General features: G+C 43.0%; 1 protein-coding gene across 2 annotated transcripts in view; it reads right to left on the bottom strand.

Moving 5' to 3' along the window:
* Positions 1-14286, bottom strand: part of APBB1IP (amyloid beta precursor protein binding family B member 1 interacting protein) — a 106650-nt gene that overhangs the window by 56582 nt on the left and 35782 nt on the right. The window contains exons 2-5 of one of the 2 annotated variants that reach the window (XM_067562390.1): positions 13972-14043; positions 11130-11217; positions 6661-6953; positions 219-296 (exon numbers count right to left, since the gene is read on the bottom strand). In XM_067562390.1, the coding sequence (XP_067418491.1) occupies positions 219-296; positions 6661-6953; positions 11130-11217; positions 13972-14043 (531 nt within the window). Of the gene's footprint in view, positions 1-218; positions 297-6660; positions 6954-11129; positions 11218-13971; positions 14178-14286 lie in introns of those variants that run through there. The other variant, XM_067562389.1, reaches the window with a different exon arrangement.

Genomic DNA, 14286 nt, shown 5'->3' with positions numbered 1-14286 from the left:
CCTTTTGAAATTCTGTCAGCGGTGGAGTGGTAGAATATTGTTCCTCCAATACATGATGTAAAGTATGAGTACAAGATAGCTCTAACTGTACATTTTGAAATGTACAAAATATAAAGGAAGAATATGAAGAGTAACATTATAAATAATGCATTTCAGTGAATTCTGACATATACACTCAATTGTATGTTAAGTTAGAATTTCAGTATTTTATGTCCTACCTTTTTAACCTTGGCTTCCTTCAGTTTTTCCAATGCAAGTTTAATCTTGTCGGCTTTTGCTTGTGCCTCTACTTCTTCCTGAAATAACAGCAAGATATTCAATAAACTCTATTAAATAAATGAGCAAAGCGCCATGTTTACATGCAAATAATTGTTCATAGTTCTTTATACCAGCAGCACAAGGCCTATCAAGGGAAAATTCATTGGCATAGGTGCCAGCTACAGGAAATCAATGGCCACTGATGGCTTAGCCCCGTTTGCCCAAAGCTTAATTCTGATTTACAAGACAAAGATTCTCTGTTGCCTAATCATGGATCTCTTACAGGATAGTGAGATGATTTGGGCAGATTGCTGTAGAACATGGAGACAGGTCTTCCCTATGCTCACATGAGAGGTAACTAACAAGCAGCAGATGTGGCAGTAAGGTCTGAACTGAACTTGGACAGGGAAAAAAGTGATTGCACCCAGGGGGCAGTCTGGCCGCTGAATGACATAGTATTGTGGACAGGAGCACATAACAGCAAACTCATTGCCTCTCAATTTATGCCTTTTAGAGCTTAGAGAACAAGCATTTCAGGATCATAATGACCAGCTGGTTTGCAACCATGTCATGCACAATTTGAATCCCAAGTCACTGTAATAGCTAGAAGTGCCTGTTTTCCTTTGTGGTTGATGTAAAGATTGTGATTGTTTCTCTCTGACATAGACCTGCCAAACAGTGCTCCATGCCTTCATCACCTTGAGTAGATAATTGCAATGTATCTGTATAAGGGGGCTACACTTAGGTTGGTGATCACCTGTGACTTCTGAGATCATGGTGGGCTACTAATGCGACACTAAGACCTCTGTTTCCCTCAACTCCTCTGCCAATTCCCCACATTCACAGCCACCTTTCTTAGCTTTTCCTCTCCTCCTTGCCCCCAGGGAAGAGTCTCTGATTTTTGACTAGTTTGTACAATCACTAGTGATCTTTTTCTGCCTCCACAGGCTCCTTTCTGCAGGGGTGGATTTTTTTTTGCTCTGACAACTGGAGCCAAATCAAGCTTCCAATCAGAAAACATTGAGAGGCAGTTTCTGTCCTAGTGCCACTGTTCCACATAAAATTTTCTCTATGTAATGCCCTCCCTCCCCACCACCTCCATTCTGGAGCTGCTGTTGCAAGTGAACTATATTTACCTTGGTACTGCAGGGGAAAACTAGGATGGTGCACAAATTCACAAGTTGCACCTATAAGAAGCATGTGGACCTAACTTAGCATTGTTTGCCAAAGAGGACCTTCTTGCAAAGTGATGTTACTTACTATATTCTGCTGGCTCGCCTTTTAAACATGTTTTTGTCTGGCAGCTGTCCTCTCTTGATACTAGCATGATGTCCCCTCACAGAATGTCAAGAATACAAGGCAAGGCATGAAAGGTAAAAGAAACTGCTCCATGTTGGATTGTTGTGGTCAGATTCTCAGCTAAGAATGTCAAAACAGCAGTTTTTGAAGGTCTTCCACTCAGCAGGGAAGGAGATTTGCATTGCTACAGTGCTATAACTCAGAGGTGGATTAACTCCAACAAGCCAAAAATAGCTTTTGTGGCTGCATAACGAATGTTTGGCAAAGTGAGATTTGATATTCTGCAGGGAGAGCAGACTGTAGGCTATCAGAATATATTGCCCCACCACAAACACCTCTTTGTAGGAGGCACCAAAAATATCTTAACTGAAATAGTTCAGTAGTCTGGCCAAGTTTCCTGCTGAATAGCTCAGGCGGGTGTGTAAACTAGACTTTATCTGTGTATGACCTGTGCTGAACAGGGCTAATGTGAAGTACATATCTGTGCAACAAATTTCCCTCGTCACCGGAGAGCACTTAGTTATCATAACCTTTGTTTTTATCCATATAGATAGAGGAAACAGACAGTCAGTAAATAACTTATCAGCCTAAAAATATTGGCACCATTGAAGAAAGGTTTTGACACTCTAAAGGATTTGTATTTTCTACTTAACTTTAATTACCGTGTTTTCCAACGCTCAAATAGAAACACATCTAACCCAGGGAACACTACCAGAAAATGTAGAAATCTTATTTAGCTTAAGGACAGTTTTTAAAAAGAAATGTCAGAGCTGATGGAAAGTTATGAGACTTAGTTCTGTGCTTCTTTAAAAGAAATGCATTATATCTTTTGTTTCCACAGTTTTAAAGGTTACAGAGTACCACCCTAACTCTGGAAATGTAATAGGAATGGTTGACACTTTAAGACCATTTGACTAAAAGACATCCAACAAAACGCCAGTTCTTGATTGGTTTGAGGGCTACCAATCAGGGGACCTGACTAGCTGCATTATGGATTTTGACAAGCAAAAGAGATTCCTCTTACACCTGCCTTTGGCACTACTGAACATGCTAGATCATGTCAAAGAAAATACTCACTGACTAAGACAGTAAAGCAAACATCCGTGTTTAATCAATTCTTTCCCATTCCTTTTGTGCAATGTTTCCCTCTGGCACTGATGCTGTCATTCGGTTAATAGCAATATATGGCAATTTTGCATGTGGACAGCAAGGCACACAATCAGGAGCATATCAAGATGTTTTCAGCATCTCATATAATGGTAGTGCTCTGAACTTCAGCTAGGTCTGGAGAAGGAGGCAATGTTTTTGTGCGGCTGCATCTGTGTCCTTGAGGCCATTTGAGGACATAAAACTGTGCATAGATTCCTTTGGAATATCATCCCATCTGCTTGGCAGAGCAGTGGAGATGGCTTCAGGAGGGGCCTGGAGAACAGTGATTAGAGATCCAGCACAGAACAAAATCTCATAGGAACTCTTTTCATTTGTGAAAAGAAGGGGGTGAAGGAAATATCTTGTGTCCTTCTGTGATGGGGTGTTCAACCCACACAAGGCAGAGCAGATTAAATTAGGTTAATTAACCAGATAGGCTGTACCTTGGGGAGAGCTAAGGATTGAAAGGCTGATTGATGATGGAGCCCAGTGGAGAAGGAACAGGTGGGGCTGGTATAAAGTCAGGAAGTTGGCAGCAGAAAGGAGCTTCAGGGAAAGAAGGCTGCAGTAATTCCCTGGGAGTAGGGAAGTGTATTTGAGGCTACAGTGTTAAGTAGTGTGCTGTTATTCCTTGGGAGGAGGGAGTTTGAGCTGGTACAGCCAGGGAGGGGGGAGCCAGAAGCTGAAGGAAGGAGATCCAGGGAAAGAGCAACAGGATCTTAGGGAAAGCAGACCACAATTGCTGGTCTCTGGCCTGGAACCTAGAGTAGAGAGCAGGCCTGGGTTTCCCTACCAGCCACTGGGAGAAGTGGGGCAGACTGGGTAGTGGAGCAGAAGACTGCCTGGGACAGTTGTCAGAGATGACTTTTGATACTCCAGAAGGGGAGGACTACAATGACCTTGCCGGAGGGACAAGTCATTAAGAGAGGGCATCCTCAGTTGCAGGAAAAGAGGCAGTAGGGGGTGTGAATGAATGGCCGAAGGGGGCATTGGACCTGGAAGGAACTACACCCTACAGCAGCCAGGAGGAGGTTCCCAGTGGTGAGTGGACCCAGTGACACCTTTCCGAAAGGATTCCAGTTAAGTCCGAGGCTCTGTTGTTGTGGCCCAAAGATCTTATTTTCTCTTCCAGATAGGAATACCCTAGGATGCTGCACAGTGGAGGATTAGCCACAGGGAAGCTACCATTGGGGAACTGAAACCAAAGAATTAGCGCCAAATCCAAAAACCTACTGAAGTGGATGGACTATCTCCTATTGACTTCAGTCACCTTTGTGTCAGGCCATCAGTGCATGTGGAGTCTGCTCAGGCAATGGTCTCCTCAAAATAGGGTGGAAAAATGCTTACAGGTCAGCAGGTGAAGCTTGTCCTGATAGCGCTTTTTTGATATTTGTTTATATATTTTAAATAAAGGAATTCAGTTTTCAAAGCTAGCTGGCTACTGCCTTTCACACACGTTGAAATTACTCCAAAAAGTACACACGCAGAGCAATTGTGAGTCAGTTCTATCCCTCTAACTGCCTGTGTGTTTATGCTTCTATGCAGAACGGGCCTGGGCACTTTTGGGTGGGCCTGTAAACAGCATCTGACTCCCTTGACTCCTGGCTCACCAAATACAAATAACTCCTCTCCATCATGGTCATATTACTATGTACAGGACCTACCCGAAGATCTGGGGAGCGTTAGTGAAATTATTCTTTGATATATCCCTAATGTAACCAGCTCCATTTACATATCATGTGTATGCCCTGGGTGGGGTGGAGGATCTTGAGATTAGTCCCACTTCTCCCCACAGCTTGAGAAAGGGAGCCTAGTACTCGAATCGGTGTATATAGTTTCCAATAGTTCAAACGGATTTGCAAGACAGACAAACGTACAGAGATCCCTAGGCTCCTAGCTACCAAGACTTGTTTCTGCATTCTGGTGATTTTACAGGGCTTTATGAACATTACCCACTTACTACAAGCACACACCCTTGTGAGGCAGGTAAGTAGGATTTGTCCCCTGGTACAGCTAGCTTCTCTATCTTAGTTTCCCTAAATCACTTGACCTAGAAGAGCAGAGGGAGACGTGGCAGAGCTGGGATTAGAAAGCAGTCATTTCTTGATCTCAAACCTGTGATCAGTCTGCTGGACAATGCTGTAGTTTTACACAATTGAGTAGGGCCTCCCGCGGTCAAACGGGCTGCTGAGCACAGGAGCCAAGTCAGTTGCAAGCAGCTGACCAGAGCTGAAAACAACCCTAGTATTGTACCATCAGTAGCAGCAGCCTGGACTGTAATTAATCTATGTGGGGTCTTCCCAAAAATCCAGGGACCTGCACTCATGATTTTCACAGACCCTAAAGGCCAGTTGCAGGTGACTATAAGATGCGGGGAGGGGCATGAATATCTTACTGTCTCTACTAACAAAGAAACCAAAAAAATCAGTGACAAGCTTCGTGCACTAGTATCAGTTGACATTGATGGATGATTGTTCAAAGCTCTCATCACAATGGCTAGAAATACTGCTATACTCCTTTACAAGCCAGAATGTGATCGTGGTCACCAGCTTTGCAGGTCCCAAAGCCTGCCTTTGCCACTATATAGCAGCTATCAAAACTTTCCTACACTCTACTAGAATGTGTATTCAGCTATGAACAGTGTCACTAAAGGCTATTTCATGTCAAGTTGGATGGATCATAGCTCTTGTTATTGCCTGCTCTATAATGAGCATCTATCATTCATAGAATCATAGAATATTAGAGTTGGAAGGGACCTCAGGAAGTCATCTAGTCCAACCCCCTGCTCAAAGCAGGACTAACCTCAACTATATCATCCCAACCAGGGCTTTGTCAAGCCTCAGCTTAAAAACCTCTAAGGATGGAGATTCCACCACCTCCCTAGGTAACCCATTCCAGTGCTTCACCACCCGCCTAGTAAAAAATTTTTTCCTAATGTCCAACCTAGACCTCCTGCCCTGCAATTTGAGACCGTTGCTCCTTGTTCTGTCATCTGCCACCACCGAGAACAGCCTAGCCCCATCCTCCCTGGAACCCCCTTTCAGGTAGTTAAAGGCCGCTATCAAATCCCCCCTCATTCTTCTCTTTTGCAGACTAAACAAGCCCAGTTCCCTCAGCCTCTCCTCATAAGTCCTCTGCTCCAGCCCCCTAATCATTTTTGTTGCCCTCCGCTGTACTCTCTCCAACTTGTCCACATCCTTTTTGTAGTGGGGGGCCCAAAACTGGACACAATATTCTAAATGCGGCCTCACCAACGCCGAATAGAGGGGAATAATCACTTCCCGTGACCTGCAGGCAATGCCCCTCCTAATGCAGCCCAATATGCTATTAGCCTTCTTGGCAACCAGGGCACACTGCTGACTCATATCCAGCTTTTTATCCACTGTTACCCCCAGGTCCTTTTCTGCACAGCTACTGCCCAGCTCATCGGTCCCCAGTCTATAGCTGTGCATGGGATTCTTCCTTCCTAAGTGGAGGACTCTGTACTTATCTTTGTTGAACCTCATTAGATTTCTTTTGGCCCAATCCTCCAGTTTGTTTAGGTCACTCTGTATCCTATCCCTACCTTCCAGGGTATCTACCACTCCCCCTAGCTTAGTGTCGTCCGCAAACTGGCTGAGGGTGCAATCTACCCCATCCTCCAGATCATTAATAAAGATGTTGAACAAAACCGGACCCAGGACCGACCCCTGGGGAACTCCGCTTGTGACTGGTTGCCAGCTAGACATGGAGCCATTGATCACTACTCGTTGAGCCCTATGCTCTAGCCAGTTCTCTATCCATTTTATAGTCCATTCATCCAACCCATACTTCTTTCAACAGTCTATGGTTGTTTTACTGCTAACATTTAAGTTCATTCTTGGATATTCTCTCTCGTTCCTACTCAAATAACCATTACACAATTGCAGCACATGGTATTGGGGATGTTTGGTACAAGGTTCCTTCAGTGCTTACCTGAGTGAGTGGTTCAGGAGGCGGTGGTGGTAGTGGGAGGTCTAAATCAGGATCTGGAGGTGGAGGGGGCAAATCATCCTCAAAATGTCCAGTGGTGGTAACAGGGACATTTGATTTATAATCATAAGAAGTAGCAGAACAAACACCCGTTGAAGGCTGAGTGACTGTGCTTTGCAGGTAGTGAGAAGAAGTTTTCTGTGCTTGTAATGTCTTCTGTTCAACTTCACTTAGGTCTGCTACCAGATCAGCCATTAAAGCATCCAAGTCATTGTCCTCCAGTGTACTTAATGATTCTGTTAAGAAACACCCCCCACAAACACCACAAAATACTTTAGAGAGTGGATGACATGAAAACCAGTTTGCACTCCGTTCAATGAAAACTAAATTGTAGAGGACGATGATAATTGTAGAGGTTAAGGAAAAGGGGACAGTTTTAAAGAGGGAGACTTTCATTTGGGTTCTAGGAACACGTGTGTTTTGGGGATAATTCTTAAGCTGATCATGATCAAGGGTAGACTAGAAGGGAACTTGCCTTTCTAAAAGGACTGTATTAGTCTCTTATATAGGACAGGAAGAATCCCTCTTATACTCATGGTGATAAGGGCTCAGTCCTGTAAAGTGCTGAAAAGTCTGGCCCTGATATAGCAAAATATCTATGTGCACGCTTAACTTCACAGATGTGAGAAGGTCCATTGACTTGAGTGGAACTACTCACGTGCTTAAAGTTAAGCAGGAGCTTAAGTACTCTTCTGCATCAGGGACAGTGCTCAGCACCTTGCTGGACTGAGCCCTAAATCAGATGTAACCCCTTTGGGGGTTAGAGAGCAGAGCCCCCTAAAAACCTTGTCCGGAGGTAGAGGAAACGCTGGTTGTTCCAAAGGGAGGGTAGTAGAGAGAGGGAGAGTGACAGGTGTATGTGTGTGTCTGGCGCTCCAGACAAGAGGGCCTACAGCCGCCAAGCCCTCATGTAACCAAGCAGCCGAGAATCAGCCGAAGCCTAGGAGGGACAGAGTGCCGACCGGGGACGTCCCAGGACAGGAGTCAGGAGAAGCACAGTGCCAGGAAGGAGTCACCAGAGGACAAACTAGAGCCAGACCTATTATCACCATCACCCAGAGCTGCATGGGGCCATGAGTAGTAGATCTCGTGACTTTGCATTGGGATAAGGCTATTAAGGGGGAGGTTGTCACTCTGTGTGGGTTTGCAGAGAGCAGCAGAAGGCGGCTCCAGAGCGGTTTCTTGGGGAAAGTTTTACTGGAGCCAAAGCTGACCAGGAGCACCCAAGACTCCCTGTCAGATGTGAACTCTGCCCAGGATTCCTGATCTCTGAGTCTAGACACATTGCTCAGTGTCTATCCTTTAATATTGTGGTACCACTGGGCCCATGGGTAGTCATGTTATGTATGGATGTAACCCTGTTTTACCACTCCCTCTATCTTCTCCCCCAGTTGTTTTTCTCCATTCACCCTCTGTAAATTAATATTTCCCTCTCCCATATTCGCTATAGTATCCCAGTGTGTGTGTGTGTGTTCATGCCCTGGGGGTAGAAAAGTGTTTCCCTGATGCATTCCTGCACATGCCTTTTGTTGGCCAGTTCTGCCCACAGAGCAGACGCCATCTTGGCCACCAGGGTACTAGAGTTACACTTGGTGGCCCATATGGGAACATGCAGTACACACATGCCCCATAGTTCTCCCCCTCTCTACATCGCTACCTCTGGACCAATCAGCATTTCCTTGCCCTGGAACAACCTCTACCTCAGGACCAGATTTTAAAGGGGCCATGGTCCCTGAACCCCAAGGGGGTTACACAGGAGTAACTTCACTAAGTCCATGCAGTTACACAGGTGTAAAACCAGTGTCAATGAGGGGAAATCAAGCCATGAGGGTTTAAGATATAAGAAAATAATATCTGAAAAGTCACATTCCTAGATACAACGTTAGTCACTGTGCGATATGAATCAGTAACTTACCATGCTTAAAGTAATATGCAGGGCTCTGAGGATCCTATTCAGTGAGAGTTCAAACCATGCAATTTCTCATTTAAGGTATTTTACCAAAACAGATCTAAACATTCCACATTTGGCTGGTGTTTTCAGCTCTGACACACTTAAATGAGGTAATTCTTAATTGGAGTTTGTAGCTAAGTCAGCAACCGCTCCTAGGACTGCTTAATGTAGTCCAGAGTTAAGGGAAATCCTGTGGGGTGACGAACGGGCCTGGTTTTAGCTAGAGACCCTGAGAGAACTACAAGGCTTTGTCTATGTACAGTGGTTTTTTAACAGGGTGGTCCCTTTCTTTTATGGGCCCCGGGCTCATGGCAGAGAACAGCCAGCCCTGTTCTGAAGAGAAGTCTAGCAGGCAGTTGCTGGGAATCAGTGGACCCTGCTTGGACCCCTGATGGTTCGATATGATGCAGGGCTCCAACCCCATAAGACTGGCTGGGGCCAGGAGAGAGCTGAGAGTACACTTTCCTGTGGAGGCAGCAGAAGGCTCCAAAAGGGCAAACAGACCCTGCGGAAAAACCCCAGCCTGTCCCTTTAGCTATTGGAGGTCAGAGGCCCCAAAATCCCAGCCTAGAACTGAACTGTTGCTTTTGTTATTATTCCATATTTCCTTTTGTCTGTATATTGAAGAATAGACAGGGCTCTGAAGAAAAGGCTACAAATGGAACTGGGCAATGCTTACTGTCTCTCCCAGGCTGGTCTGCTTCAGGGCCCCAATTTAAGGGAAACACTTTAACATGCCCCTGAGCAGAGATGAATTTAAGCATGTATTTAAGCACTTTCCTGAAATGGGCTCTAAATTACTTCTAAACAAGTCTTATTTCTCTGTACTGTAATAACTAAGACTTTTTGTGACATACACATTAAAAAACATTCTAACCCATGTGGTTTACAGCATTCTCAAAGCTGTAGTTGTATTGTTTGATTAGCAATCACTACTGAAAAATGCACAGATACCCATAAATATAGATCGACTGCCAGGGCCAAATGCATATGGCATTACACTATCTTGTTTTTCTTTCATGGATTCCATCTGTCAGACCAACATTGCTGAACTTAGTTTTCAGTTTCAGTAAACATTTAAATATGGAAGACATTGGCCATGATTTCTCAACAGTGACTAATGATTTCTATTTTTGGCTGTCCAATTTGAGATACCTTAACAGGCCTGACTTTCAGAAAGTGCAGAACACCCAGCCTCTGAAAATCAGGTCTCTTTAAAGCATCTCAAATTGAGACAGCCAAAATCATTGTTTGCTTTTAATAATCATGGCTGTTTAGCTTTCTACTTTTCCATTGCTTTGGTATTTTTTAGATGTAAACAGGTTCTGAATGAGCTCTCCCCATCTAGTGATGAGGTGGGGGAAAAGACTTCAGGAACAGACCGTGGATGCACAAATATGCCTACTCTGTCTAAGTACGCAGCATAATGGAGCTGTTTTGCCAAAACGATCGCTGGCGTTGGGTTACAAATCACTTTAGTATTGAATGCTGGGGTAAGGAAATGTTGTCATCCTTATTATATGAGTAAAAGGAGGAGAACTGCACTCCCAGCAAAAGAGAGAGGGGACTTATATTTGTATGACCTTGCTATGTTACCTGATGATGAGGACTCTGCCCAAAGAGACCTAGACCTTCCCCTCTCTAGTATTTAAAGACAAAGCTAATCAGACTCAATTGAGAGGCACTGTTTCTGTACAATAATTACTAGTGCTGAATCACTGATAAGGAGCTGGTGAAAGGAAAGTCAATGCAGAGGCTGTACCAGCAATGAAATTCCCTGCTACCCAGTGAAATCACCAAGAGCTGAAATCCACTGAAGACCTGACTTACACAGTGGAACCTAAGAACATGGCAGTGAGTGTCCAACAGTGGCAGCACATAACCACAAGCAGCAGAGGCACAAAGCGACCACAGAGACATTGCTCGATGCCCCTTCCCTTTCTGGGGTCGGAGATGAACCCCTGTGAACAAACCTCTGAACTCTGGGTCTTCACTAACCAAGAACAGCCAACTGTGGGTGGGGGCCGCAAAGGAAGAGGAGAGTGATGTGTTAAAGGGACATTCGTTGGTCAGACTTTCCCACCACAAGGTGGGAAACTGGGACAAAGGACACTGCCCCATGCCCTGTGTTGGATTTCTACTTATGGTGGCATGCTTTTGAACATGGTTGTGGTGTTTTCCCAAACTAATGCTTGGTTCCCTTTCCCTTTTAATAAAAGTTCTCTTTTGTTATACACAGACTCAGTGCTTGAGAGAGGGGTAGTATTGCCTCTTAGAAGTGCCCAGGGCTGGTGTTAAATTTTTTCAGATTACTGGATGGGGGCTCGAGCCAGTTCTGGTTCATATTGTTTAAAGGAACTCCCAGATAGTGAACCCGGTCCTTGTTGCTACTGATTCCACCTGACAGAAGAGTTACATAAACACATTACAACACCATTAAATAATCCTTCTCATCACTTACCATTTAAATCTTTAAAGCCAACTGAAAAGTTATATTCTTTATTAGATGCTTTGGGGGATGGAGGCTGGACAGTTTCCACTCCTAAACTCTGTTGAAAGAGAACAAAAAGAAAGGTGTTGATGAGGTAATTCTCTTTAAGATATTAATATATAGTGACCATTTTACACTGATAATTATTCTAACAAAGTCAGTTCTTCTCTCAGGAAACAGAAACCCACATACTAGCCTGTTGGTTTTGTTTGCTCCATGACATTTTATATGGATGAATGGCTTCTTTAAAGGGAGAATTTCTAGCCTGTAGTTTGTTCCTAAGAATGGAGGTTGGGGACTGATATTTTAGAAAACTGTAAGAAGCATACAGAATTAAGACAAAGAAAGAGGATTCCTCCCTGTAATTCCCACTGAGGAAAAAGCTGGCCCTAGCAGCTGAATGATCCCAGAAGTGTTTATATTTACTAGGGTTGGCTGAAAACGGTGACAATTTTCCATAAAAATTCATAAAAACTCTTTACCAGTTCCTTTCTTATGATTTCCCAGCCTTGCAATGTTAGTTTCTTATGAACTTGTGCAAAGATGAAAAACTGCAACATGTGAACTCAGAACGCCACTTCTGCATGACTATTCACACTTGCAAAAATAGAGATGGTGTGAATAAGGGAAAGAAAAGAAATAACCACACGAGAGAATTTCACAAGCCCAGATCAAAGGAATTAAAGCAAGGAGTTTATATATAAAATAAAGAAGATAAAAATGGCAGTCATGGCCTCTGATCCGGCAAAGCACTTATTACTGGCCTGCTTTACCTTAAGCATGTTTTTAAATGCTTTGCTGGATCAGGGCTCAAGTGCATAAAGGAAATATTTTCATTTTTAATTTTAAAAATGATAGGAAATGGTATTTCCAAATGGCCAGAAAGGAAAATTGAAAACAGAAGAAGTACAGGCAAATAGAAAAAGACAGAAAAATCAAAGAGAAAAACAAAGGAAGTGCAGAAAAGTAGTTAAAAATTAAACATGAAAAAGCAGGATAAATAAGAATCAGGCCCTTTCTGGCTAAAGCCCATTTATACTGCCTTAGTATAAATGAGAATAAGGGGAAAAAATACAATTCACAGAATAGCTTAGGAAAATAGTAAGCTAGGAGAACCAGAAAAAGTTATAAGTAAAAGAGGGGGAAAATGAAGAAGATAAAAAGTAAAAATCAGTACAAATCAAAAGTAGTTTTTCTGTCAGTTTCATAGTAAAATATTAAAATATAATTATCCTAAAACACCCTTTTCTCATTTATAACTAAAACTGTTAAAAAGTCAGAAAGCTAACAGGGGACCAAGTGTGGTGGGTTTGATAGCCAAGACTATCATATTAAATCATGTTTTCCTCTTGGCTTTCAAGATGCTTCAAGCAGAATTTCATTCTGTGTCACAAAATGTTTGGTCTTGAATTTGGCAATGACTGGAGTTCAACAAACGGGAAAGACTTCAGAAATAGAGGCTTTAAGTAGGGCACCTCATGCAAAATCCAAGATGACAATTTAAGTGTTTCAATTAAGCATAAGTTAGTTTAAAAAAAATTTAATGAGTATAAAATGTTTTGGGCTATAAATTCTTCCTCAGCCTTATCTGTTTTGTTGTAGGAAGTGTTCCAAATCCTTGGGTTTAGAAAGAGACGTGCTGTTTTATAGTTCCTTTGAAGCAGTGGCATCTCAGAACATGGCATTGAAGAAGTGGCAGTGAGTGTCCAACAATGGCAGCACACTCAAATGTTCCATGTTGGTAATCTTTTGTGTATATATACTCCCTAAAGCAATCAATGTTGTGCTCTTCATATTTTGGCACAAGTGGTGATGAATCACTAAGCTAGACACCTCTCAAATATTCAACAAATTAGTAAAAAAAACAAAACATTTTTGTCTTCATTTCCATAGTTCAACATTGACTCAGTTTATACTTGTGGAATCCTCATCGTTGGAGGTTTGTAAAAATAGGTTGGACCCTCCCCGTCAAGGAGGGTCTAGGTTTACTTGGTCCTGCCACAGCGCAAGGGGCAGGACTTGATAACTTCTCAAGGTCCCTTCCAGCCCTACATTTGTATCATTCAACAGATTACAGTCCATTTAAACATGTAACTTGTTCATTCATGGTGATTCAGATCCAAATTCTTCCTGTTTCCATAGCAGAATGTTTGGACATTCTGGGGCCGAGTCTACTAGGAATCTGGATTAACTTTTTGAAAAAGGCCTCTGTGACAGGGTGCTGAGCAAGGACTGCTGAGTCAGCCCCCTGTCATGCCAGCTCCCATTTAGGGAGGTAAATGGGAGCTGGCTGGAGAAAACCAGCACCTAATTAGACAATTAGAGGCAGCTGCCGCTCAGTTAGTCTGGGACTGCATAAAGAGCTGAAAGGAAGTGGGGAGTGGAAGCAGAGGGGTGGCTCTTCTTGCCCGGGTCTAGCTGCTAAGAGGGCAATCTGTGTGTATAAGAAAGGTGGTAGGAGCACAACTTATAAATAAGCTTGCACCAGTGGTTATAGAATTGAGGGTCTCTAACTGGCTTTGTGAAAGAAAAGAAGCGGAAGCAGGGTAAGCTCGCTGGTGCCCTGCTACATACAGTAGCATGTTAGAGTTTTTTCATACTCTAGCCTACTATGATGTTACTTTTGTTGTTGTGCAGGCAATGATTTAGATGCCAAACACAAAAAATCAGTTTTAAGTCACTTTCAAAAGACTCTCTGTGTTTTTTCAGTAGGAAAGTGCAATAAGTTGTTGTAGAGGAATAAGGAAGGTAAGGAGTTCTCTTTGTTTATAGTAATTTCTCTTATCCCTTTGTTTTCAACCAGATTACTTACCTGTGTTAGAAGGTCCATTTCCCCCAGCAAATTGCTGAACATTTCATCTATATCATCACATGCCTGGTCCATCTGAAAAGAAATAAACCCACAGAGAAGAACATCAGCACTGGTCTGTTTAAAATTTAGCAAGCCATTCTGTAAACACAGAACAAAACCAACTTCATCCAGTTCATTTCTTAGAAAGCCTTTCCAATTCATGTGGAAAGAAACAGTTTCTGATTCATGGTAACTTATCAGATAAATCTTTGCATAATTTAGAAATAATTGATAAATTAGAACCCTGATCCTGTATATGCTTAAGCACATGGTTAA

Source organism: Emydura macquarii, unplaced genomic scaffold (assembly GCF_026122565.2).
Source record: "Emydura macquarii macquarii isolate MOO-44397 ecotype Brisbane River unplaced genomic scaffold, CSIRO-AGI_Emac_v2 contig_2422, whole genome shotgun sequence".
NCBI classification, from domain to species: domain Eukaryota; kingdom Metazoa; phylum Chordata; order Testudines; family Chelidae; genus Emydura; species Emydura macquarii.
This window is presented reverse-complemented; position numbering and strand designations above follow the sequence as displayed.